Source organism: Protopterus annectens, chromosome 6.part0 (assembly GCF_019279795.1).
Source record: "Protopterus annectens isolate FY-2018-M chromosome 6.part0, PAN1.0, whole genome shotgun sequence".
Classification (NCBI taxonomy): Eukaryota; Metazoa; Chordata; order Ceratodontiformes; family Protopteridae; genus Protopterus; species Protopterus annectens.
This window is the reverse complement of record NC_056737.1, coordinates 1,344,637,695-1,344,663,031: the sequence shown is the minus strand read 5'-3', so window position 1 is coordinate 1,344,663,031 and position 25,337 is coordinate 1,344,637,695. Positions and strand designations below refer to the sequence as shown.

Sequence of the window (25,337 nt, the reverse complement as noted above, 5' to 3'; positions counted from 1 at the left end):
AGGATCAGTACTCAAAGAAATCCTGCCCTGTGCAAAAGGAGAAAGGGTTGACTCACCATAAGAGCAGCAGCACCAACCAAACATTTCTTGTCTAGAGAAGCATCCATCAAATTAGCCTTAATATCATCAGGCAGAGGTTGAAGCCATAGCCAGGAATATCTCCTCAACACACAGCCAGAAGGAGCATCTGCTGCATCATAATTACATTTAATGGAATGGTGAGATACCTGGGAAGAAGCTCTTAACAGAGACAAGGCAGAAGTCTTTCCCTCAGAATCAAAAAGTTCAGAAATAACCTGGCAAGCCTGAGAAAGGAGAGACAAAATATATCTGGTCATAACAGTTAACAGATAATTAACACACTGAAAGTCTAGGGTGGCTGAAGTATAAACCTTTTTTACCCAGCTCTTATATAGTCCTGCAGTCCTTACCAGTAGTGAGAAGCTTGGTAGAAGGCCAAAGACACCACCAAAGAGTCAGCAGATGGACACTTATAAAGGAATCTGCAGTCATCAGGCACTTTATAAAGCCTATCAAGTTTTATAGAAGCAGGGGTCTGGGGCCAGAGATGCAGAAGAAAAGGCATCCAATAAAGCAGCCAAAATAGGAGGAACAGCAGAGTTGTCTAGGAGATTCCATTTGAAGGAGCTCATAATATCACCTCTGCACTTCAGAAACTTGGGAACAATCTAATTTAAAGAATTCCATCATCCTGGCAATGCTATCCCCCAAAGCAAATCTCCTCCAAAGGAGATTCAGGACAAGCAGACTCCTATTCCTCAAAACCATAATGCAAAGGAGAATGAATCTGGGTAGAATTGGCCAGGAATTCCTCATAAGAATCCTATTCTTCTTCAGAGGAATCCTGATCCCTAGACCTTTTGGGGGGGGGGGGTGACCAAGGAAGAGCAGAGAAAGAAACCCAATGAGAAGGCTTTAAGGCCATAAGAGCATCGAATAAACCCTGTGTAAAGTTTTGGCATTCACTTTGAGGGTCCTTGGGAGCAGAAGAAATATATTTTGTCTTTTGTTTCTTTTTTAAAGGGACGTCCATCTTATGAAATGTAGAAGTCTCTGACGCTGGCCTACACTCAATCGTATTTGGGACTTCCTCCTTAACCAGTATCTGAGGAACCCCTCTAGGCCCTTCATTGATAATCAGCCATGGTTCCCCCTGGGCGTCCAAAGTAGACGTCTGCAAGGCCTCCAAGGACATGTGAGAAACTGGATCCATGCTGGCCTCTGAACCAGTTGCAGCAGAGGAATCCAGCTCAGAAAGAAAACACGTTCAGTGGAGGAAGCACTGCCAAAGAATCTGACCTGACTTTTTTTTGGCTTTCCTCGAAAACGGCTAACCATCAGGCCAGTAAGTACCTTCCATAGCATCTCTTGCTAAAAGCTTCAGATGCTGGTTTTCACAATAAATGGCAAGGGATAAAAGACAACTATGTAAGGTCTTTGGAAGAAAAGCCTGACAAATAGTACAGGATGTATGGTCGTAAGAAGCTCCTAAACAAAACAAGCACTTCTCATGACAGTCTTTATGGAAAATCTGTCTGCAACACTGGCATTTACCCTTTCTGGATGACATGAAACCCCACAACACACAAATGCTAAACGCAAAAACGGATAAGCCAAAAAAAACAATGGGGCACTTATCTAAACATCTAGGTAAACAGCAACAACTTTGGCGATCAGACCAATGATCAAAGTTGGCATTCAGACTGGCAGCAAATAAGTTCTGAGGATGATGCATCCAGATGTCATCTGTATGCCCTACGCCTTGCATGGGGATCACATGTGTGACATACTTTATATTGTTAACAACCTAAAGACTTTGGTATACTGGCCAAACGTTGGGCTGCCCTTGGCAGGGGATCCTTTATGTTAAGAACACTGCAACAGTGAAACGGAAGGTCATTCACAGTTGTCTCAATGAAAAGGGGGTCACCGCATTGGTCTTGGGAGGATTCTTTCTGAATCTTCAGAAGTATTCAGGATATTAGTGAAAACAGTGGGAAAGCATACAAGAACAAAGTATCAAAAAAAAAGAAAGGCCTTCATGCTTGGAGTCCTGGAACACAATCTTGCCACTGAGTGTTCAAAACTACATCTGTCCCTGCATCTTCCTGTTCAGATTCAGTATCTTTAATCTCTTCAGGAATCCCTCTTTCTTTTACCAGAAACTACTTTACAAGAAGAATAAACAACCTGAATTAAACCTTGAGCCAGATCCAGTAAACTACTGCTATCCAAAGAAACCTGATGAGGAGTAGATACAAACTTGGTTTTCTGTTTCTTTTTGACAGGAAAAATGGGGCCAGCTGTGTTACTAATGGCAGCAGATGCTTCCTCAGGGATGGGCACAGCACTCTGACCACTGAGGGCAAGGGAGAAGCCCCTCTACCTTGCCCACCGAGGGAACCCCAACAGCTGCACAGGATGTGGCTAGCCCCCAGTCCATAGTGGCTGTATGTGCTACATCAGAGGAATCCTGGATAAAAGATGAGTAGTCTGAGGTGCAACAAATGGCCACAGCAGAGTCACCCACTTGCAGCTGAGGTAAATTGCTAACCTGTTGTGGTTGCAAAAGCTGTTTGCTTAACTTTTTTTTTTTTTTGTGACTGGAAGGAGGATTGTGGGACCAGTAGTTTGTTCCATGGTCAAGCCAAAGAATGGTGCCTCTTTCCCAGGGAAGACGAGCAGCAATTGCCAATAAACACTACCAGTCCACAAAAATTACTTTTTTGATGGAAAAAATACAGTAAAAAGTACTTTAAAACACTATGCCTGCCCAACAAATTCCCCAATTCTAAAAACATGCTTCTGGAGCATTTCTCCCCGGGCCTCCGCTGAAAACAGGATCTGTGGAACCTAGTCAGACTTTCCCGGTCAACAAGTTAATAAATAAATAAATAAACAAAAGAAAAATCAACACACTTTCTCCACAGAAAAAAAACGTTTTCAGTTACTGTACACTACTTTTAAACTGAGACAGACTGTTAAAAAATGCTCTTACCTTTAAAATAACTTTCCTGAAGAGGAAAGTAATAAAACGTCAACAAATTAGGAAAATTGATTTTTTCCCCCCCAAAATGGAACTCTTCTGTCAAGCGAAGGAAAGCAAAAGCCGATAATCATTTCTTGAAAGCCTGAGAGGGGCAGGAAGGACTTCCTGCCCAAACTTGTCTTCTAATTAGCTCAGCTCGAGCTACTTGACAGTTTGGGTGTGGAAAGTGCTCTGAAGCTTTGTAAGCTGACCAGCTGTTATATCCTTGGCCCATATAGCTAAGGCTACTCCAGCAGTGATAAATATGATGAACATCAGTTATACATTTTACTTTTGAGACTAAGACAACCTGCATTAAAACAGTTTACCTTAAAATAAGGATCCCAGCTGTTCTTGCGTCATAAACAATTTTACCTGTATGTTACACCCGAACTGCATCTGACAATTCATAGCTACAATTTGGAGCATAACTGTCAAACAAAGGTTATACTGCACTTGTCTATGGTCCACCTGTGATAAAACATGCTGAAATAATAAGGTTGAGTATTAAAGGTTCTTGTTTGCATTGAAAGTAAATATCAGGCATGTACACCAAAAATAAAATTTTTGTTTCTTTAATTCTCTACAGCACAATACAAAGGTAAACCATAAATCCACTACATACATGCCCTTTTAAGGGGTGACCCAAAACCACACTGCCTGTTGCAGGATGTGCGCAGTCACACACAAATTTAGGGAATCAAACGTAGGTCATCTGCATCTCAAAAGGATTAGACATCTCTGCTGTCACCATCTAAAATGACTCCCATTTTCAACATCTGAACACTAATACATATTTTCTTTCTTTTTTCCTACATTTTATATTTTTCTTTTGCATTTCTTTTTGTGAAAAAAAACCTGAACATAACATTTTAAGGAAAACTTCCAAGGGGCTGTACCATGGAAAGGTGAGGAAAAACATGAAATTTTGCAAGAGAAAACATCTGGATTTCTCTCCAAACACACACACTTCCCTGAATGATTACAGACAGAAAGGGACTTCACTGTTTGCATATTCTGTAGTATCTTAACAAGACTAACAAATCATTTAGTTAATAAAGCTAAGCAGAGCTCATCTTTGCAAAGTGTGCATACAAATGTCATTATTACAGAGCACTCACACAAACAGCAAAACCTTTTATGCCCTTTGCTACAAAATGCAATGCACAAGCAAAGCCTTGCTATCCCAGTTCTCATTCCTCCAGCCAAACAAGTGAATTCATACTAAACATTTTCATTGTTGCCAGTAACTTCCAGACTACAGTCTTGCCTTTCTTTCTTTACTAACCAGAACTGAGTATCGATGCCCTGGTTTAGAGGCATTTGTATGTAACACTGATTTGCAAAATGTCCACAGCATTTAATGTTCCACTACTGATTACCAGGGGACATGCAGCTTGAACATTTAAGTTCCTGTACAGATAGGGACATCTGGCAACTTTAGCCATTTGCTTTATACCCCTCTCTAGTTTTTGCCTCTGTTTGTCATATATTATTACTGGATAGTTTTCTAAAGCCATTCGTCAAATTTTTTGCATTTTTATAAAATACTTTCCTGAAGTAAGTTGGGGCGTCACTCTTACAGCACCATACTGAAGTCCCCAAAATGGTGTAATCAAGTGAAAACACACAGACACTGGAACACAGAAGTGATGCAATATAGCGATAACCCATGACTGGGTGTGGGTAATACTGGATTTACCCATGGTTGGTGTGGTTTGGTCATGAGCTTAAAGCCTGAGTGACCAAAGCCAGCCAGCCATGGGTAAGTCAGCATTACCCACACCCAGCCATGGGTTATTTCTATTATACAATGACATTATTTAAGAAAAAAGTTACTTAATTTTCTTAAATAATGTCCTTGTACAGCAACACTATGGTGCTCTTCCATGTTTTCCCCAGTATCACTGGACTTTCTTCATGTACTGTGGATGGGTATGGGACTTACATTCCCATGCTTACAAAGTTCATCAGTGCTGTGAAAAGGAAGCAACAGAGAAAGGAAGAGCTCCATTGTTTTTTGTTGTTCTTTTTAATATAAAAAAAAAATTGAAATCTGGAGACTTCAAACATAAGAGAGAAAAGGGACAGAGAAAATATAAGGATAAAACCACAATGAATAAATAAATAAATGCTTAATGTCTCGGACTCCAACAGGAAGACACCAACAAGCGGAATATAAAATTCACTTTTTAATACACAAACTCCACAAAATTAAGCACTTTCATCCACTAAAACGTGGACTTCATCAGAACATTTATTAATCTGAGTTACACATTTAAATACCCTATATTTTGGCACCAAAATCACCATCAATAAAAATTGTACTTCCCTTAAAGTAAACCCAACCTCAGAAATATATAAGTATTCCCTTATAAATGAAATGAATGAATGTAATAACAATGCTAGGTACAAAAATACAGTCCATATATTATTATATGAATAATAGTTAATACAAACCACATAGAAACAATTAGTAAGCTGTAAGGACTCATACAAATACATATCAAACTCCCCAATGTAAAAAGGAAATCTCATGTAACCACATTTATAAAATACATTTACATTTGTATATGTTTAACTCAGAAAACATACTTTCTACCACTGTAAATGTTATCAGTAAATGTATTTTATTCATTCACACAAAAATGCATATATCTGAGATTGTTCTATTTGCTTGCCTTTAAAACTACCAGCTCATTCTGTGTTCTGTATAAGGCTAATTTATCCAGGTGGGTTATACTGAAAATGTGATATCTCTGGATGCAATCCAGATACATATTAACATTTGTAGGTAGGGTGAAATTTATGTTATAGTGGCATTAGGAATTAAACTGTAACATTTGCAAAATATATATTTTAAAATAAAAATGTAGCTGTAACTTCTCTTAAAAAATACAGTTATCAAAGTTTTTAGATTGCCAAATTAAAAAAGCTATCAAAAATAATTAGCATTGTGGTGGCCTCATATATAACAGAACTGTGTATTTCTGAATAAAATATTTATATTTGTAATTTGTTGACTGGGATAGACAGTGCTTTTTTGTAAACTAAAAGGTCGCTGTACACATACTTTGCATTTGGGTTAACCCCCCCCCAAAAAAAAAAAACCTTTTTTCTCCAAATCTTCTTTCATAAAAAAAATAAATAAAATCTTCTCTCTTAATAATACAACACTTGAAGTTACTTCTCACAGCTTCAGCTCACGATTAGTGGTGGAACTTGGAGCAAGAAATCTGGACAAAACTTAAATAATGGGGGAGGGACAGATTTCAAATATCGATGTTATAAACTTAGAAAGTTGCTTGAATAACAGGATTTCTGTTAGCATACATTTTCTGAAGGATATGAAGTCTGAAACTCAAATGTCACTAAAATGATTGGCATCCTCAGTGATTTGCCAGAAAACTACACATTTTATGAGGAACAAATGAAAAATATGAAACAAAAATCTAGACATTTTGCAAAAATCTGGAGCCCTACTCCTGTCTGAGTGTATGTTTAATCACTCCTACACTCTACACATTCAGCCACTTATCTCTGCTATACGGAAGGGTAGAGCTTATATAATATCCATCCTCAGAAGCCACTGACACAATGACAGAAAGAAGGAGCAGACATTTCCCCTATCCTTAGCTCCAGCAATGTGCAGTCTAAGATTTGTAATAAGTAAATGGTGAAGCAAGTGTTAGGGGATGGGACTTCACGACCACTCAGCACTGAAAAGGAGCATATATAGAAGGTGGCACTGTGTTATGAGAAGACTGCATGCAGCAATGTGTGGCCATTAGTACATGCTCTAAGGGTGCTCTACTACAGCCACTAAATGTAACTTAACCACCCTAAAAAGTTAGCACACATATAAACCAGGAACACCCTAAGGGTCCACAAAAATTAGATGAACCCTCAATAATCTCTTCAACTCTAGCCAGAAGGGGAAAGTAGTAGAATTCTTGAGCATAATGTTCTACTGGTGGAGCTTTACTGAGGATCACAAAGACTCACTATGAATGATCTGGCCAGTCATCATCATGATCCAGACATTCATATGAAGGAACATCCCCACAGCAGCAGTCAGGGGAACACCTTTCCTGAACCTTCCACACTAAGTGATACTGGTTACTGAATCAATCCCCCTCTTGCCGAGGAAGACAAGATGGCAGAATGGGAAACAGAGGCCCCTCAGGAATGCCTAATGTGAGAAAAGGCCGTTATCAAAGGTTTACTAACTTATTCCATACCCTTTTCCATCTATCCAGTCCTTATGCATATCACAATTTCCTGTTGTCTCTTTTTTTGACCTTGAAAATATGACATTCTCTGAGAGATATAAGCCTCTAGCTTCTTGTGCCTCATCCTATGGGTAACCAAGCTGAAACACTGGTACTTATGGCATTTACTTCCTTATGCCACTAGCTTCTCCCAAATGACATAAGCAGAGCTGGTTCAGTCTTAGCCTGTGATCTGATGAAAGAAATTTAATCTTCATAAGTTTAAACACTGAACGCATGAACTTTCCATAATATGTTAAGAGTAATGTCTGAACTGTGTGAACTGCATTAACTGTGGTGCACACAGCTTAAGCATACTGTCCTAGCCTAATGTGTAACGTACACCACTAGGAAGAGTGAATGCCACTAAGTGCTGCAACTAAACATTTTTATAGTTATATCACAAGAGGAAGTCCAGGCAATTACACACTGGAGAGGGCTTACTGACTCAAATCTAAAGCTTCCTCATAAAATATAAGTTTCACATGCTGATTTTGTTTACAGTTACACAGTAAAACCTAATTTAAAACGATTCTACTATTATCTTTTTAAAGCATATCAAAAGATTCAGAGCTCATTGTGAACAAGCTTACAGCAAATCAAGGGAAATCCAAGCCACTTAACTGAAGTTCAAACACTAAATGACTGTTACAGTTTAATTTATTTTACTTGAAATGTTTTACAAAAACAATCAAAACATACCAACCACGGACCACATGACTTTGCTATCTATGCTGCTGCACAGTAACTACTACAATTCTGTAACACGATAAACAAGACAATGGCAATAATGGCTACTTTACAAGCTCTGTGTTCCTGAGATGTGACACGATGGCAAGTGGTAGTTTTTTTCATGTTGCCAAAGGTCCACACCAGACATTTTATTTTTCATAACTGCGGCTCTACAGTTCACAAAGCACAACTAGTATTTGTCAAGCAACATGCAATGTACACCACTTTCAAATTCTTCTATGAAAGTCGACTATACTGAAACACTACGCCTGATCACCACAGCAACCGTCTACAACAGCACCCCCCCCTTTTCTGAGTATCATTTTTCAGTTACTGATAGGCAATGAGTACTTAAAGCGGTAACCACGGTCATAGCGATTACATCATAAGGCAGCATTTTGGCAGAGCACTTTTTTTCACATAAATAAAACATTTGTCATACAGATGGTAGCACAGATCCCGCACATTATGGATGATCACTTTTGCAGATCTAGAAGTACATTTTCTGCCTCATGTTGGCAGTGGAATCTGTTATTCTTTGACGTTTTCTCTTGATGACCCTGAACTTATCAAAATGCCATAGCAGAAAACAGGTTTGTTTGCAAATGTCTACCCAATTCATATTCTGCACACTAAACTTTATTTTTCCTAACATGTTGAGAAAAAAAATGACAAATCAAAGTTAACATGTAAAGTATAATCTACAATTACAAGTAAATTATTAGAGCTACATGGTTTACCTTTTCACTGTCGATGTGAACAACATCTTTGGCCTCCGGATTCTCTTCCCACAGTGGTGGCCCTTGTGGATCCTTAAGAAATGTTACCATAGACTAAAGGTAGACAAGAGGAGGAAAAAATTGATTAGCTATGGTTACAACTACTAAACATCTGTCTTGTACATTATCTGCTGTAAATACTACATAGTAATCCAGGTACCGTCTTCCAACTTCAGCATAATAATGCATGAAACAACCCACTTGTCCAATATAATTAGAGACTCCTCAAGTATCAATGTCTGATAATAAAAAAAAAAAACTTTTAGTAAACAGAAAAGATTACAGTATATCATAGTCAATGAACCGATATAAACTGTGGTACACTGTTATTGGCTCTGCGTGATTATGCCCCCCCAAATCAAAGGCTTACAATAGTCACAATCCCATTTACAGATGCTTATTATAATTAGTATATTTTTCCATACATATATCTAAAAAATCCAGTCTGTGGCAGACCATTTGTTTCAACTGACCAGGAAAATGAAAGTCTGGTTTAAGGTCAAGCTTGTTTACAACCACATATACCTATCTCAGTCATTTTGCAAAAAAATTAATACTTGATATGGAAACATCTTGGGTTCTTTAGAGACGATCTGATAAAATTACTACTGCTTTCAAGTAGTTTTTACAATGTCTTGCAAGATCTCACTAATACCATATTATGCATAATGCTGTAGACAGATCAAACTCCTCATAATGTAGTATTTTGCATGCAGTACACTATCACAGATATAAAACACTGGAATGAACAGTTGTCTACTATGTGATGGTCTCTATCTTGGAAAAAAACCTACAGGTATGTGAATCACTGTGATTAAAGCATACAGTAAAATGTGTGTTTTATACAAACTGGATTAGTGCTGGAAAGAAAAAAAAGTTCATTGAGCTTAATGGGATTCTTCACAACACTGAAGCTCCAACTATAAGTAGAAGTAGGTATTGCAGGTAGTACTTGCTGGCAAGCCAAACTACCTGTAGCACCAACTTTCACATACAGCTGGAACTGCACTGCTACCATGCACAAGCACAGTTTGGTGTAGTGTGAGCCGTTCCCCAATTTCTTCTGGGAATGGTGTGCAGTGTTTTGTTTTCAAAAATTGATTTAATTCCTTGGTGGACTTGTTGCCCTGCAAGCCTGTCTCTCTCTTCCTGAATGGGAAGAAAGCAGGTATGATGGCTACAACATGCTACAGGAGGAGCTTCTACACTAGACAGTCACATGGCCACGCAGCTCCACCTGTATATCTGACCTGGCTCATTGTCAGCAGTACCTTACTTGATATACAAATGGAACTCCTGTGCAAGAAAGCACAAGTCAGACTCAATTGCCCTGCCATGTCCTGGGGTAAGTCTGATCAACACTCAGAATAGGTAATGAGACTGAATAACGAAATCAATTTCAAAACTTGCTCCTGCTGCAGCAAGGCCTCCTTCAATTCAACACCTTGAGGTACTGACCTACTTATTGTTTGCCTCAAATAACCTCATCAGAAGGTACAGCCAGGAAGTTATTGAACAGATAAGCGTACAGTAAGTAAATTTTTTACTTAAAAATATAACTACAATGATGTAACGAAAAAACTACTTATTTTAGAATCAGAAAGTCCACTTTACACAATGACAGCATAATTACAGGAAACCGTGGTACAAATATCCTGCACTTAATCTTTAAGATTACTGACTACATGGGATTTAGATTAAAAAAAAAGACCACAGAGAATTTACAAATGTATAACATGAGAAAAGAAATTTAACAGTCAGATCTCAGAGAGAGAGTAGGTACAAGTTCAGGAGTCATAACCTTAGTGCTTCCGGCCTTATAAAATGTACATGAAACACTCAACACATAGATCAAGAGCTAATTGTCTACACAGACTAAATGGTGATATATTAAATTACTTTGCAATAAACCATATCTTGAGTGTGAATAATGCAGGTTTAGTCACATCAATACACAATTTATTGGTATTATACAATGGCATAAATTTAAAAAATAAGCTTTAAACTATGCCAGTAAAGAAAACGTTTCCATCTCACTACTGTGAAGTAAACATTTCCATCTCACTACTGTGAAGTCAGTATCTGGATAGAGCTTTGTGAGGAACTGCATACAGCAGAGCCCCTGTCCTCGCACAGTGCATCTGAGTAGTGCAATGTGTGTGTGATATTCTCTGTTTAATAATAGTTTTGTTACTATTAAGGACCCTTCTTTCAGTAGTACCTCCTTAAATTGGTAGCTTTTTTTTCTATCACTGAGCTCTTTAAAACAGAAGCACTCATATTGTTTCACTTCTTCCATAAGAAGCAAGAGGAACATGGGAGCATTTTATAACTGTGATGGAAAAATGCAGCAAACACAGTGAACAAATCATGGGTGCTGCTCAGAACGCAAATCCAAAATAAAACTTTTAACATCTGCTAAGTCTCTACCTACATTAAAAATGACAGGCCTGGATGCATGTGACTTTTCAAGGAAACACAATGATTCCAGATTTCAAGGGTTGCGAGACCAGCCATTAATGAAAAAGGAAGTTATATACATTAAGCTGACAGTTGTTCCTTTATTTTCTCTGCTTAGTGATAGTTATATCTGTTGTTTTGTTTTGGCAGTCATATTAGTAGCTACACAGAGACAGACTGCTGGTAATACTTGTTTTACAGTGGAAATACTGACTGATATTGTCCTATCAGTGTTTACATTTCAGTATATTAAAAAAGTACCAATATATAATTTAAGCTGTACAATTACAGAATTACAATAGCATACAAACAGATTAATGTGCACAAGTTCAAGAAAAGCATTGCTCATCTCCAGGTAAATATACGCCTATCTTTTACAAATAACTGATGATCAGATGCTTCATTCTCAAACCAAGGTGTAACTTCAGGAATTTTTCCTCAATGTCTAGTATGCAGTTAGAGTGGGGTGGATGACAAGGTCAAAAGCTTTTGTGAAGTTTAGTAAGACTGCTCCAAATCTTCACAGGACAGGGTCCACAGAGTAATCAGTGTTTTGTCCTGTCCAGACTCCATGCTGTCTGGAAAACAGAAGGCTGTACTTGGAGATGTACAGAGATAGGTTTAGTTTTCCAATAATTTTTCTGAGTGAGTGGATAAAATAGAAATGGGATGGAATCTTGGAGTTATGAAGATTTTGAAGAGCTAGGTTATTTAGGAATGGGTTTAACAATGTCATATTTCCAGATGAGTGGCATGACTTTTAGTGCAATACAAAGCTTATGAATACATTTCAACTGTTTATGCCTGAATACAAGGCTAAGATGAAAAGAGTACAATTATTAACAGCTTATATACATTTGAGATGTTTTCATTCTACTTATAGTATGCTAGTAGACTTTAACCCTCTATGTGATCACATACACTGTAGTAACTTTGTATGTGATATTAAAGAAGTCGGTCCCTAACCTCTGGTCAACATGGTTGCTACCCACTGTTAATAGTATAGAATGTATCCATGATGAGGTAGGCTTAAGGAATTGGAAAGACAGCAAAACAAACATAGCATTTTACAAACAATTAAGATGTGGTTCACATTAGGGTACTTTGCTATAGATTCAATGGAGAACCAAGTGGCCTAATTGTTAAGGCTAGAGTATTATGGGTTTATTGGAATTGCAAGGACAATGGGACAAAGTTATTGTTTCATCCCCGACAGTAATATATTTTATATGGGGGTAAAGAAAGGGAACGGTAGTACATTGGCAAGAAGAGGGTGTAAAGCTTTGAAAAATTTAGATACTAAGACACTGGGTAAGAGAAGTCAGGATTGCAGTACTCAGATTAAGATGCTAATGGGGCAACTTACAGAAGGCTCTGTAAGTTATTGAGATACCTCAATCAAGGATGTTTAGAATCTTTTCATGGAAATGTCAATGTAAATATTTTATACCCCAAAAAGGTTGAGAAATAGATTTCTAACTGGTAGGCTCTGTTGGAATTGTAAGGAAAAGTATGTGGCACATGGGGAGAATATGTTTTTCTTTTCAAAGCTTATACCTACTTAAGATTGTGTCAGCACTGCTCCAGTACAGTGAAAAAACCCTAACAATGACCCAAACAACACAAGTTTGACTAAAGACTCAGGCAGCACCCTTTAGATGTGACATAAAAGAGTAAAGGGATGAAGGGGGTTAAGCTTGCACATCTCTACTCTGGGAGAGGAGAGGGCATGTCCTCATGAGCACCTTCTCCATGATACAATTCCTGGTAGATACTGGGGAACAGACAGAAGTGCATGCCTACAAGGGTGGGGAACAGAGCCAAATGAATGTGCCACAGGGAGGTATGACATGTACTACAAAAGGCCTGTTGCACATCATCCCCTTGGATGCAAACGAGTATGTCAGGAGAAAGTACAGTGTACACTTACCATAAATGTAGATGTTCGAGTGTATTCACTGTTGCAGTCATTACACTTGGGTTATCCTCCTGGCAGGCTACCCTCAATCGGCCTGAATTCCAAAGTCTAGGTCCGGCGTCGGTTGCTGTCGCCTCTTCCCTGACGTCAGTGTGCCAGGGGTATAAAAGATGCAGCAGATGCCATTTTCTTCAGTTTTTCTTGCCCCAGATGTCAGGTGCCCCCAAAAGGGTAGGCTAAAAATATGCCAATAAAACATGCATGCACCAAAATATATTGTACCTTCATCTACAGGCAAATACACCACATAGGTTGTACAGATTAGAGAAGTGCAGATAAGATCCAGCAAAGATATGGGGGATGGTGGGTGGGTAACCTGGACTGCAACAATGAATACACTCTAACATCTACATTTATGGTAAGTGTACACAACTGTACTATGTTCTTCGTTTTACACTGTTGCAGTCATTACATTTGGGTTGAATCCCAAAGCTATGGTTGGGAGGCTAGAGCTAAATAGCATTGGGAGCAGCTATGAGGCCCTGCAGAACTGCAGTGACAAAGCCTGCCCTGGATTTAGAGTAGAGCGGTAAATGATAGTGCTTTGTAAAGGTGTGTACTGAACTCCAGGTAACACCTTCTAAAATGTCTTTGGTTGGTACTCCCCTGAGGAAGGCTGCTGAAGTGGCTGCTGCTCTGGCTGAATGCCCTTAGGCAATGGCTTGCCATGTTGTGAATAGCAGAAACAAATGCAGTGGCCTATCCACTTTGAAATAGTCTGCTTTGAGATAGCCTTTCCTTGTGATCCTGCAGCAAATGCCACTAGTAGTTGCTCTGTCTTACTGAAAGCTTTGGTTCTGTTCAAGTAGAAGTGTAGCTGTCTGTGTATGTCCAAAGAATGTAGAATTCTCTCCCCCTTATTCTGTGGGTTTGGATAAAAAGTAGGCAGATGAATAGTTTGGTTAAGGGCCACACTGGACACTAACTTAGGCATAAATGTTGGGTTTGTCCTTAGAGAAACCCTGTCTGGATAAAAAAATGATGAAAGGTTCCACAGCCATGAGTGCCTGTAACTCTGAGACTCATCTTGCAGAGGTTATTGCTAGGAGCAGAGCTGTTTTCCAAGACAAAAACTTTATATCAGCTGTAGCGCCTGGTTCAAAAGGATGCAGGATGACTTTTTCCAAGACATAATTGAGGTCCCATGCAGGTATTGGTGATCTCCTTGGAGGCCTTAAGTTTCTGGCTCCTCTGAGGTACTGCCTTAACAAAGGATGTGAAAAGATTGGTGGCTGGTGGCTCTGTATTGTAATGAGCTGAAATGGCAGAGGCATGAATTTTAATTAATGAAAAGGATAGGCCTTTGTTCAGCATCTCAGTTAAGTATTGCAAAATCTGAGGAATATTTGGTACAGCTGTGTCAATTCCTTGTGCCTGGTTCCAGGCACAGAATCTCTTCCATTTTCCAGCGTAAGATTTTCTGGTAGTAGGCCTTCTGACCTCCAAAATGACATCCATCACAGCTTTAGTGAGAGGTGTGTTTTGTATGACTACATTATCCACCATGCTGCCAGATTCAAGGTCTTGAGTTGGCTGTGCAGGATCTGATTGTTTTGTTGGGACAGTAGATGAGGTATGTGAGGCAAGGTCCACGCCAGGCATTGAGACAAGTTCCTTAGGATTGGATACCAGTACTGGCGGGGCCAGTCTGGGGCAATCAGTATCATCTTTGGCTTCTCTTGTCTGACCTTTAGGAGTACCTTGGGGAGGAGAGGCAGTGGAGGAAATGCATATACTGATAGGCTTTTCCAGCTGAAAGATAGGGCACCCACTTTCCATGCTTGTCTGTGATAAGTCCTTGTGCAGAATGTTTTTAGCTGGAAGTTGTGAGGAGAGACAAACAGATCTATATCCGGGCATCCCCATTTCCTTGTTATCATGCTGAACACTTGTGGATCCAATTTCCACTTATGGGGATCCATGAGGTTACTGCTTAGTTCATCTGCCAGAGTATTTATCTTTCCTGGCAGGAATTGTGCCTGCAGATGTACTTGGTAAGTCAATGCTGTCTCCCACAAAGTCATGGCTAGTCTGCAAAGGGGGTAAGAATGAGTGCCTCCCTGCTTGTTTATATACCACATGACCGTGGTGTTGTCTGTTTTTATCAGTAGTTGTCCCGGATGAAGTAGGTCCTTGAAGGCTGTCAGGGCATTCTGAACAGTTAGCATCTCTTTTTGATTGATATGTAGATGCATTTGGTTTGCGGACATGTGCCTTGAATACATCTTCCTGCCATGTGGGGCCCCCAGGCATAATCTGATGCATCCGTTGTTAATGTCTGCCTGGCCGGGGGTAAAGTGAATGGCTGTCCCTTGTTCTGGTGACAAGTCTTCGCCCACCATCGAAACTCCTGCTGCAGGCAGGGAATGAGGGCAATTATTGTTTCCAGGCTGTGGCAATGTTGAGCCCAAACACTTTTTAGGTACCATTGAAGTTTCCTCATATGCAGTCTCGTATATGGAATTAGTAGAATGTAGGATGCCATGAAGCCCAAAGCCTGCAGAATTTTTCTTGCAGATAACTGGGCCTTTGTTGCCAGCAGTTTGAAATATGTAGTCAGTTGCCTTTATTTGTCTAGCGTGAGATAAGCCATCTGGGCAGTTGTATTTAAACTTGCACCCAGGAATATAATCTCTTGACAGGGTACTAGTTTTGATTTCTTTTTGTTGACTGTGTACCCTAGGCCTGTTAGAAATCTCTTTACAAAAGCCAGATGCTGTAGTAGAATGTCCTTGTTCTCTGCTTGAATGAGACAGTCGCCCAAGTAAGGATATATTTGTATCCCTCTTTGTCTGCAGAATGCAATTACTGGTGCCAGGCACTTTGTGAAGACCCTGGGCGCAGTAGATAAGCCAAAGGGCAGTGCAGAGAATTGGAAGTGCATTGCACCAGTTTTGAATCTGAGGTATCTTCTGCATGTTTGTCTGATTGGGACATGCAGGTATGCCTCTTTTAGGTCTAAAGTCACAAGCCAAGCCTTCTTGCCCAGCATGGGCAGAAGCGGCTGAAGAGTCAACATTTTGAATTTTGGTATATCCAGATATGTGTTTAGAATAGATAGGTCCAGTATTGGTCTCCAGGTCTTGTCCTTTCTTGGTACCAATAACAGTCTTGAATAAAATCCTTGTCCCTGCTCTTGCTCTGGTACTTATTGAATGGCCCCTATGTCCATGAGGGATGAGACTTGTTTTTGTGTCTCTGCCCATTGATGTTTTGGAAGGTCTGGCCAACCGTTTGTCCTTGGCAAGGTATGGAAGTGAAACTTGTAGCCTTGTGACACTATGTCTAGGACTCATTTGTCCTGGGTTATTATGTGCCAATTTTGAGAAAAAAGTGCTAGTTTTCCCCCTAAAGGTGCTGCCAGAAGATAAGTGCTTGGTGCAGGCAGGGGGAAGTCATTGGGACTGTTTCCTGTATGGCTATGATTTGTCTTCTCCAGTTTTGGAGGTAGAAGCACCCCATTGTTTAGATCTGTACGAACCTTGGGGTTGTGATCTGCCTCTTGGGCGACTGTATCTGCCCCTTTGTGGTCTGTCTGACACTGGAAAGGACCGATTCTTTGTAGGCCAGTGTCTGCTAAATCTTGGAGACTGTAACTGTAAGAAATCCTTAACCGTTTACATAGATTTAGCTTTGTCCTCAATTTTCTTTAAAACCTCCTCTGCTTTAACACCAAACAAGGTATCATGCTGTAATGGAGCATCTAATAATTTTGCTTTGACATGGTCAGGCATATTTTGTTCCTTTAACCAAGCATGCCTCCTGATGACAGAACCCGTAACAGCGGCCCTGCAGGAGGCCTCCAAAGAACCAAAACCACATTACAAAGTATGCTTTCTAACTTGCTCAGCTGCATGCAATAAATCCTGCATTTCTTTGTTTTCGGCACATTCAGAATTTATCAACATTTTCTATTTAAGCAGTGACATAATATATTGCTGATATTTGAGCATATGAAACTGACAATTTAAAGCCCTTATAGCCAAGGTAGCAGAGGTGTAAATCTTCTTCCCCCATCTGTCCAATGCCCTAGAATCCCCGTCAGAAGGGTTAGGGTTTTTTGCAGTGGATGCCTTGACCCCTTTGGGACCCTGAGAGATAGTTTCTGGGTCAGCAGCAGGGTTTTTGAAAAGGAATTTATGAGAGTCAGGCACCCTGTAGTACCGGTGTGACTTAACAGGAGCTGGAGATAAGGAGTCAGGTGTCAGACTAGACTCTGAGAACACAATCTACAATGTCTAACAGGTGGAATAGCTTGGGGCCTGTGTTGTGGGAGTAAAAGGAAGTCTCTGAGCCTTTTCTTAGACCCTGAATAATCTCGGCTCTCCCAGTGGAAATGTTCCCTCATGGTATGCAAGGTTTCCCCAAAAGAGTAATCCTCAGGAGGAGAGGCTGAAGGGACAGATTCTTCAGCATCAGAATCCTCATAAGGAGGAAGAGAGTATTCCTGATCAGAAGAGGAATCAGATGAAATGGAAACCTGATCTGAAGATTCATATTCTGTCTCTTGCCTAGGCCTCTTATCAGGAGGGGGATGGGAACTCCTGATCAAAGTAATTAAGTCTTCGGCCACTTTGAGCATCTATTTTTTGGGCATGGAGGCCTGACCATGAGGCTGTTGTACTTGTTTCTTTGTCTTTAAAGGTGCTTTAGTCTTTGCCTTTGTAGCTGGAGTCGCTTTAATGTATAATTGAGTAGGTCTGAAAACACCCTCAGAAGCCGATGCCTGCTCAGTGGCTCCGGACCCATCTGAGGGAATAGCCTCCGAAGGTCCAATACCTTGAGCTTCCAGCAGCCTAGGCAATTCCACGTGGGAGTCTGTAGCGGCCTGCGGGTCCAAAGTAGCGGGCATCAGGGGCTGCAAAAGCGCCTCACTGAGAACTGGCGACTGGCTTAGAGGAAGCCTCGTCATCTGTTTTAGACCTCGGATGCCTGTCCTTTTCTTTTTCTTTGCGTTTCTTGTGAATTCCGGTAGTCAGATGGCTATCCGACGGCATCATGTAATTAAATCTTCTGCCAAAATAGTGAAATGCAAAATCGTACCGACGCTTAATACTGCGATGGTTAAATCTAGTACAAAATCGACAACTAGCAACGTCGTGGTCAGGGCCTAGGCAAGGAATACAGTAAGAATGAAAGTCCTTATGAGGTATTTGCTTCCCTTCTGACATCGGTCTGGAGCAAGAAAAAAGTTTTCCCCAACAGGGTACTTAGCTTTTAATGAAGACTTCGGATCTGAAATTCGAACACGAAAATCTCAGGAGTCGGCCGACTGGCACTTGCGAACTGCTTCTGCTTCGGGCACCGCGCGACAAGAAAGACAGAAGAAAATGGCATCGGCTGCATCTTTTATACTCCTGGCGCACTGACGTCAGGAAAGAGGCGACAGCAACCGATGCCAGACCTAGACTTTGGAATTCAGGCCGACTGAGGGGTAGCCTGCCAGCAGGATAACCCAAGTGTAATGACTGCAACAATGAAACACGAAGAACATCCATGACTATGTGAAAAAAAACAAATTCTCCTTGTAAATGACAGCACCACCTCCTGCATGTTTGCCCCTCATCTCTTAAGAATGAAGAATTCTCTCATGCAAGAGGCACTAACATATCATAAGAGTGGCTGGGGAGTAAACTTGACGATCCTGTGGAGAAGAGGGACAAAAGATGATGTATTTAAGTCAATTTTTGAATATCTGTTGGAGGGAAAATGCAGAAAAATGTAATGTCCACATTACTAGGCTCTAAAAAATTAAAACGTACTAAGTTAGAATGGGCAGTGTTCTTTCTCTTGATGCTAGTGACTAAAAAATTGCAAAGAAATAGAAGTCAAAAGATCCTCTAGCAATGAATGCATCCATTACAATTACAAGAGAATTACTCCAGACAGAGACAGATAGACATCCTTCATGATAGAATACAGTTAGGTGGTCACTGGTGAATAAGGATACACACTTGCTACTTAATATTATTTAAGTTTGCAAGATAAATGTAAATGAATATGGAAAAACTGCCATACTGCAATTTAATTTAACCTGGATCAGAACAAAAACTGCAATTAAGGTTTTGTACAGATGAAAAGACTATTCACTTTTAACTTTGTGTCTAGTTTTATGGTTGCCCTTTAACACTGTTTAAAAGAATCTTGTTTGTTCCGAACACAGCTTTTCATTAGGTTTTGCTAAAACTGTTTAATAGTTGACTGCAAGTTCAACATATATTTAAACGGATTCACTTTATAATCTCGAAAAACTGAAATCTCGAATTTCAGTATTTTGAGATCATAAAGTTGAACGTTCCAAATCCCGAAACCCCAAAACCGTGAAACACAAAATCACGCACATAAGCACACCATACACCACATATATCATCCAACCCACACCACAATAAACAAAACACAAACAAACAAACCTGCAATACATATAAGCAGGGGGGAGGCAAGACCCCCTGCACCCCCATGAGGGGGGCAAGCCCCCACACCCTCCTACTTATATATACTAACTCAGAGATTGCACAAACAGGAAAAGACAGCAAACTCACACCCAGACATTCCACAGTCTCTCACACACATCACACATATGCAAACACCAACACATACAACACTTACACACACATACTTTTCACCTACCTACCCTAACCCACATGTACAACTTACAAACATACTCACAGACATTCAAACTCCCACCCAAAACCTTACAAAACACTTACTTACCTTAAATTGCATCTACATCCAAACACGACACCATCCACAGAAAACACCAGACGTAACAAAATGTAAAGCCATAACCGCGAATTCGAGATATTCAAATTCGCGATTATGCACTTTTGCAATTTTAAAAATTTCACTTTATAGTCTCGAGATACTGAAATTTGTATACCATACTGTTCTTTGTGTTCCTTTCTATGCATACTTACTAAAAGTGTAAGCAGTGCATACTACCTTTGTAAAAATCTTTTCAAACTGTAATTTTTGTTCTGCAAAACCTGTTAACTATGCGAACTAATTTCTGAATATATCTGTCTGAACCCTTGTAAATATTACTCAAACTGTATCTTAGTCCTACAATGCCTGTTTAACTATTGTTAACAAAGTTATGAATAACTCTGCTTGTAAATATGTTTTCTCTATTACCTGTTTTGTATATTTCTCACTGTATAAAAATCTTCTTAATTGTAGAGCTTTTCTCCCCGGGCCTCCACTGAAAATGAACCTGGTAAAGCTGGATATTCCCGGTTAACAAATGTAAAATAAATAAATAAATAAATAAATTATAAAGTGTAGCCATTTAAGCATATGCTAGAAAAGACTGCACCTGAAAAAACAAACAAATGCAATGCAACATTATGCATTATGACAAAAGTAATAATGGTTAAACATGGTACAGAGACAGAGAGAGTATAGTTTTCTATGTAAAAGTACCAAAACAGATGTTCTGATAGATCCTTTTTACAGAAGTCTATGCTCTACTGGTTATATCCTGCACAGGCTATGACAACTGAACAGTTTCCAAAGATTAGGTGCACCTTCCATGTGCCCTAACCACCGAACAACTAAAGGAGAGTTGTATAAAGTCAGTGGTTATGGGGACAAATCTTCACAGGTTCATAGAAGATTACTAGACTAACAGCCTTACAATCCGTACAAGCCTAGTCATATTTATCCCGAGTTGCCCCAATTGTCAGTGGTTAGGTGAGTGAAGTTTGCAGAGGTAAGGGTCTATGGTATTTTATACTGACTTCCTCTGCCCAGGAGGGATATAGGTGTCACTCAAGGAGTGAATCTGTCGTCAACCATCCATTGATCTACGCTGCATTTGAAGAAGGTCAGGGAGGGGTTCTGTTTCACGTGAACTGGAAGCTTGTTCCAGAAGTGGCAGTCTCTGGGAGATGTTAAGATTCCTGGAGCGACTGACCCTCATGCAGTTTTGACTTGTGTATGTGTAGCATTTCCATCACGGCCGGGTCAGACTGCCATGTATACCAGGCACAGGTCACCCCTTAGCAAGCTGTAGGAGACAGAACACAGTGATGGGACTTTCAGTCTTTCAGTATAAGACATGTTTTGTGTACCCTGTAATTTTTTGGTGAAAATCCTCTGTGGTCTCTCCAGTTGTTGCAGGTGTCTGCTGAGGTACATGCAAAAGGGAGCATTGTACTTGATCACTTGTCTGATGAGGGCAGAGTATAATGGAATTATAACATCCCTAGATCTAGATGTGATGTCTTTACTTACAAGATGTGCCACACAGGATTTCCTTACTACTGTGGATACATGGTGGTCAAAGTTCAGATTGCTATCACCCTGAGTACCCAGATCACATACCACTGTGTCTACACTTAGGGGGTTGCTGTCTATAATCTAATTAGCGGGGATGTCAACTTTGCCAAAAGTAATACTGATGTATTTTTTGCATTTAGCTTTAATCCATGGCTTTGGCAGCAATTATTTCTCTGCGTTAACTCTGTCTGCAGTATATCATCATCATGGGGGACTCGATGATTGCTCCCAATTTGCAATTGTCAGCAAACTTCATCAGCCACAGGCTGTCCAAGTTTACCTGTACTTCTAAGGAATAAATTCCGAACAGTACAGGGCCTAGCACAGAACCCTGAGGGAAGACACTGGTGACTGGTCTTTTGCTAGAGGTGAAGTTACCCATCTTGACAGTACATGTCCTGTCGGTGAGCCTGTTGGATACCCATCTGGTAATGTAGGGAATTCCAAAAGATTTTCTCTATCCAAGTGGGGATTGTGTCAAATGCCTTGACTAGGAAAAGGCAGCCAGTATGCACTGTCTTTCCCTCATATTTGCCTTGGTGACTTTCTAGATGAAGTCAACCATGTTTAACAAGCATGATCTACCTTTAACAACTACAAACTAGGCTGGGTACAGAATTTGGAGATTACCTATGTCCTTGTCAATACGGTCCATAATGATTCTTTCCATTGCCTTGCAGATGAGGCTAGTCAAGCTTATGGGCCTATAATTCCCAGGGTCAGTTGATGGTGCCCCTTTGTGTAGCAGGGTTACTGTTGCTTACCTCCATTCCACTGTACCATGACCAGTTCACAGGCTGTGGTTAAACAGGGATCCAAGTGGGTCTGCTAGGTCATGTTTTAAATTGTTTAAAAGGCAACGGGGGATGGTGCTGGTTCCCACTAATGCCATGTTTTTGCTTTGAAGAGTGGTGAGATGACCTCCTGTCTTGAGATAATAGGGCGAGGAATGCTGGCAGGTATACATTGGAGGATCACTGGAGGGGACACGGGTGAAGTTTGCTCCAAATCTGTCAGCTAGCAGGTTGGCTATTACATCTGGTTGAGTATGTGTGATGCCACTCTTAACCAGTTCAGCCCACAGCTAGATATTCCCTTTTAGATTCTGGATGTAGTTAAAGAATTCCTTGTGATTATTCTTAGCTAGGGAGGCTATTTTTGCTTCCTAATTAGCTTTGGAGGACTTGACAAGATCTTTAACTTGTTTGCTTAAGCTAGAGAGGGATTTCTTCCTCTGCTGAGCCAGTTACCTCTTGTTCTTCGACACTAGTTTCTTTCTCTTGCTGTACAGCCTGTTTATACTATGGGTCCACCAGGGTGGCTGTTTTTTTTTTTTGGCAAGACCTGGTTTTAATCCAGTCAGGTACAGCTGACTTTATACAACTGCTTAAGTGATTATACAGGGCAATGGTGTACACCTCTGCATAAGAGTCTGTGTTATCTGCATTTGAGGAAGCTTTGAAACTTCTTACACCATCACTTAGTAGGAGGTAATTTGTCTTTGAAAAATTTTTCAGGGTTTTTGAGCTTGATAGGGTATCTGGTCTTATAGTTACACTGAGCAAGACTGATTTATGGTCCGATCTTGCCAGGGAGGACATCACATTGGGGGGCTGGGGGGTGCAATGCTCTCCCATGTTAGTGAATACTATGTCCAGGACATTTGAGCCTCTTGTGGGTGTGCTAACTAGCTGTTCCAGAGCATTTGTATTGACAACTCCAAGAATCTCTGAGCATGTTTGTGGTCATGTACTTTTCCCAGTCAATGGCAGGATAATTAAAATCACCCATGAGTAAAGTGTTGGGCTATATGGCAAGTGACTCTAGTAAGTCCAAGTAAGCTTTTCGTGTTTCATGGTGGAGGACCTACAGCTAGCTATGATGTGGTAGGAGACATTGTCTATTATAGTTAATTGTACATGGAGTAGCTCAAGAGAGTCATACTGTCTGACCAGTCTTGAGGTGCACTTATCCTTAATGAAGATTGATACACCTCCTCCTTTGTTTCTTTCATGCAAGGTTTGTGGTCTGAACATATGGCAGGCATTGCAGCCCTGCATGGCTGGGGTGCTTTCTGCATCTCTGAGCCATGTCTCAGTGATTGCACAGATGTCAACATCTTCCAAAATGAGGAGTGGTTACAGGAGGTGCAGTTTCTTGTTTAGACTCCTAGCATTAAGCAGCAGTACCGTGAGTGTATGCAGAGAGTATTTTGTTATGCTGGGGAGGTTGATTACTTTGACACTACCTAAAAAAGGCTAATGCCTTTGCCAGTATCCAAAAGCCTAGAGGAGACAGGTGCAGACCACCTCTGGCAAAGCAGCATGGGCTGTCGAACATGTCTTCCCAGACTGACAGATACTGGGTCTACTTGGACTGACACCAGAAGCTAAGCCAGTTGTTAAAGTCAATCATTTTTGTTTGTTTTGTGGCATCACCCTTGAGAAGGTAGAATGCTGCCTATAGCTAGGCTTATACTTGCCTGTGACAAAGTCTGAGAGCTCAGTCACATCTTTCTTCATATAGTCCAGTGAGGAATGCCTCACATAGACTATTATGGAGTCATACCGGTACTTGTGGCTGAGTGACTTGACAGATCCTGGCATCTGACAGGTAGCTAACCGTAACCCACTCCTTATCCAGCCTGGTCAGGGGAACATCTGTGTCTCACAACGGAGTCAACTATGACTAATACATTAGGTTTTGTTTTGTTACGCCGTATGGGCTTATTTGTAGACACAATGGTGTGCGTTATTATGTGTTGTTTTGCACTGCTATATGTGTGTAAGTGGTTTCTGTTTGGGAGTCCTCTGATCTTTTGGTAAATTACTTGTTACTAATGAGTACCTCTGCATATGTGGGTCTATGTCTCATGTCCTTATTTAGTGTGGGAAACGTATGTGTGGTGACAACCTGTTTGGCATTCGATTTGTCCTGTGAGAGTCTTGCCTCCAATTTCATAGTGTAACTACATCTCTCACAAAGTATTTGTTTCAGGAGTAAGTGGTTGTGTCGGTATGCAAGATAAAAATTGTTACATTGCCTCAGGATTCCCATGTCTATCATGCAGGCCAGAGAGATGATAGGAAACTGCCTGCCCCGGACAGCAGGCTCTTTCTGTATGTTTGATTAGGGAAAGGAATGGGTTAATTTGACAGAACTGCGCTGGGAGCACTGAGACTACAAGAGGGACCTACATTTTGTGTAAGCTAAGGTTGATTCATAAGGCAACGATACTCAGTGCCCAATTGAGTTGCACTTAAGAGTAGCAGAAAAGCTTTGAAGGGTTTCACTGACAGCTGTTTAGGGAAAAACTAAGGTCCTAGGCTTTTACATCTATACGGGGCACTGCTAACCTCTGCTGCGGGAAGAGCAGCACCACTCAAAGACAAGGTTTAAATATGAGCACATAGAAAAAGAAGTTATGTTTTCAACATAGCATTTCATCTGTGTTGTCCATTTTCATGCTCTTTCAGCCATTGGTTCGGATTCAAATTGTTGATCTGACTCTGTCGTTACTATAGCTCATTCCCAACTGAAACTCTCACGCTCTTCCATACCTATAATGCATCAACCCCTAACATACCTCAGATCTTGCTTGCTAGGTGACATAAGAAAGAACTATTAGAATAATATTCCTGTCAAAGGAAACCAATATCTGGAACTCAATATAAGACACTGTGGGGTCTTTGCAACATCTCATTCTTCCAGAAGTGTATGACGACAAATGCTGGGGGTTGGAGGGCGCGAGTTGAGGAACAATGAAAATAAACACAGATGGAAAGTTATGG

The 25,337-nt window shown here is 40.4% G+C and overlaps 1 protein-coding gene across 2 annotated transcripts in view; it reads right to left on the bottom strand.

Moving 5' to 3' along the window:
* PDIA5 (protein disulfide isomerase family A member 5) overlaps nt 1–25,337 on the bottom strand; it is a 2,083,676-nt gene that overhangs the window by 1,083,619 nt on the left and 974,720 nt on the right. For both annotated transcript variants that reach the window (XM_044074910.1, XM_044074911.1), the window contains one exon: nt 8,793–8,885. In XM_044074910.1, coding sequence (XP_043930845.1) covers nt 8,793–8,885 — 93 coding nt within the window. The remainder of the gene's footprint in view (nt 1–8,792; nt 8,886–25,337) is intronic.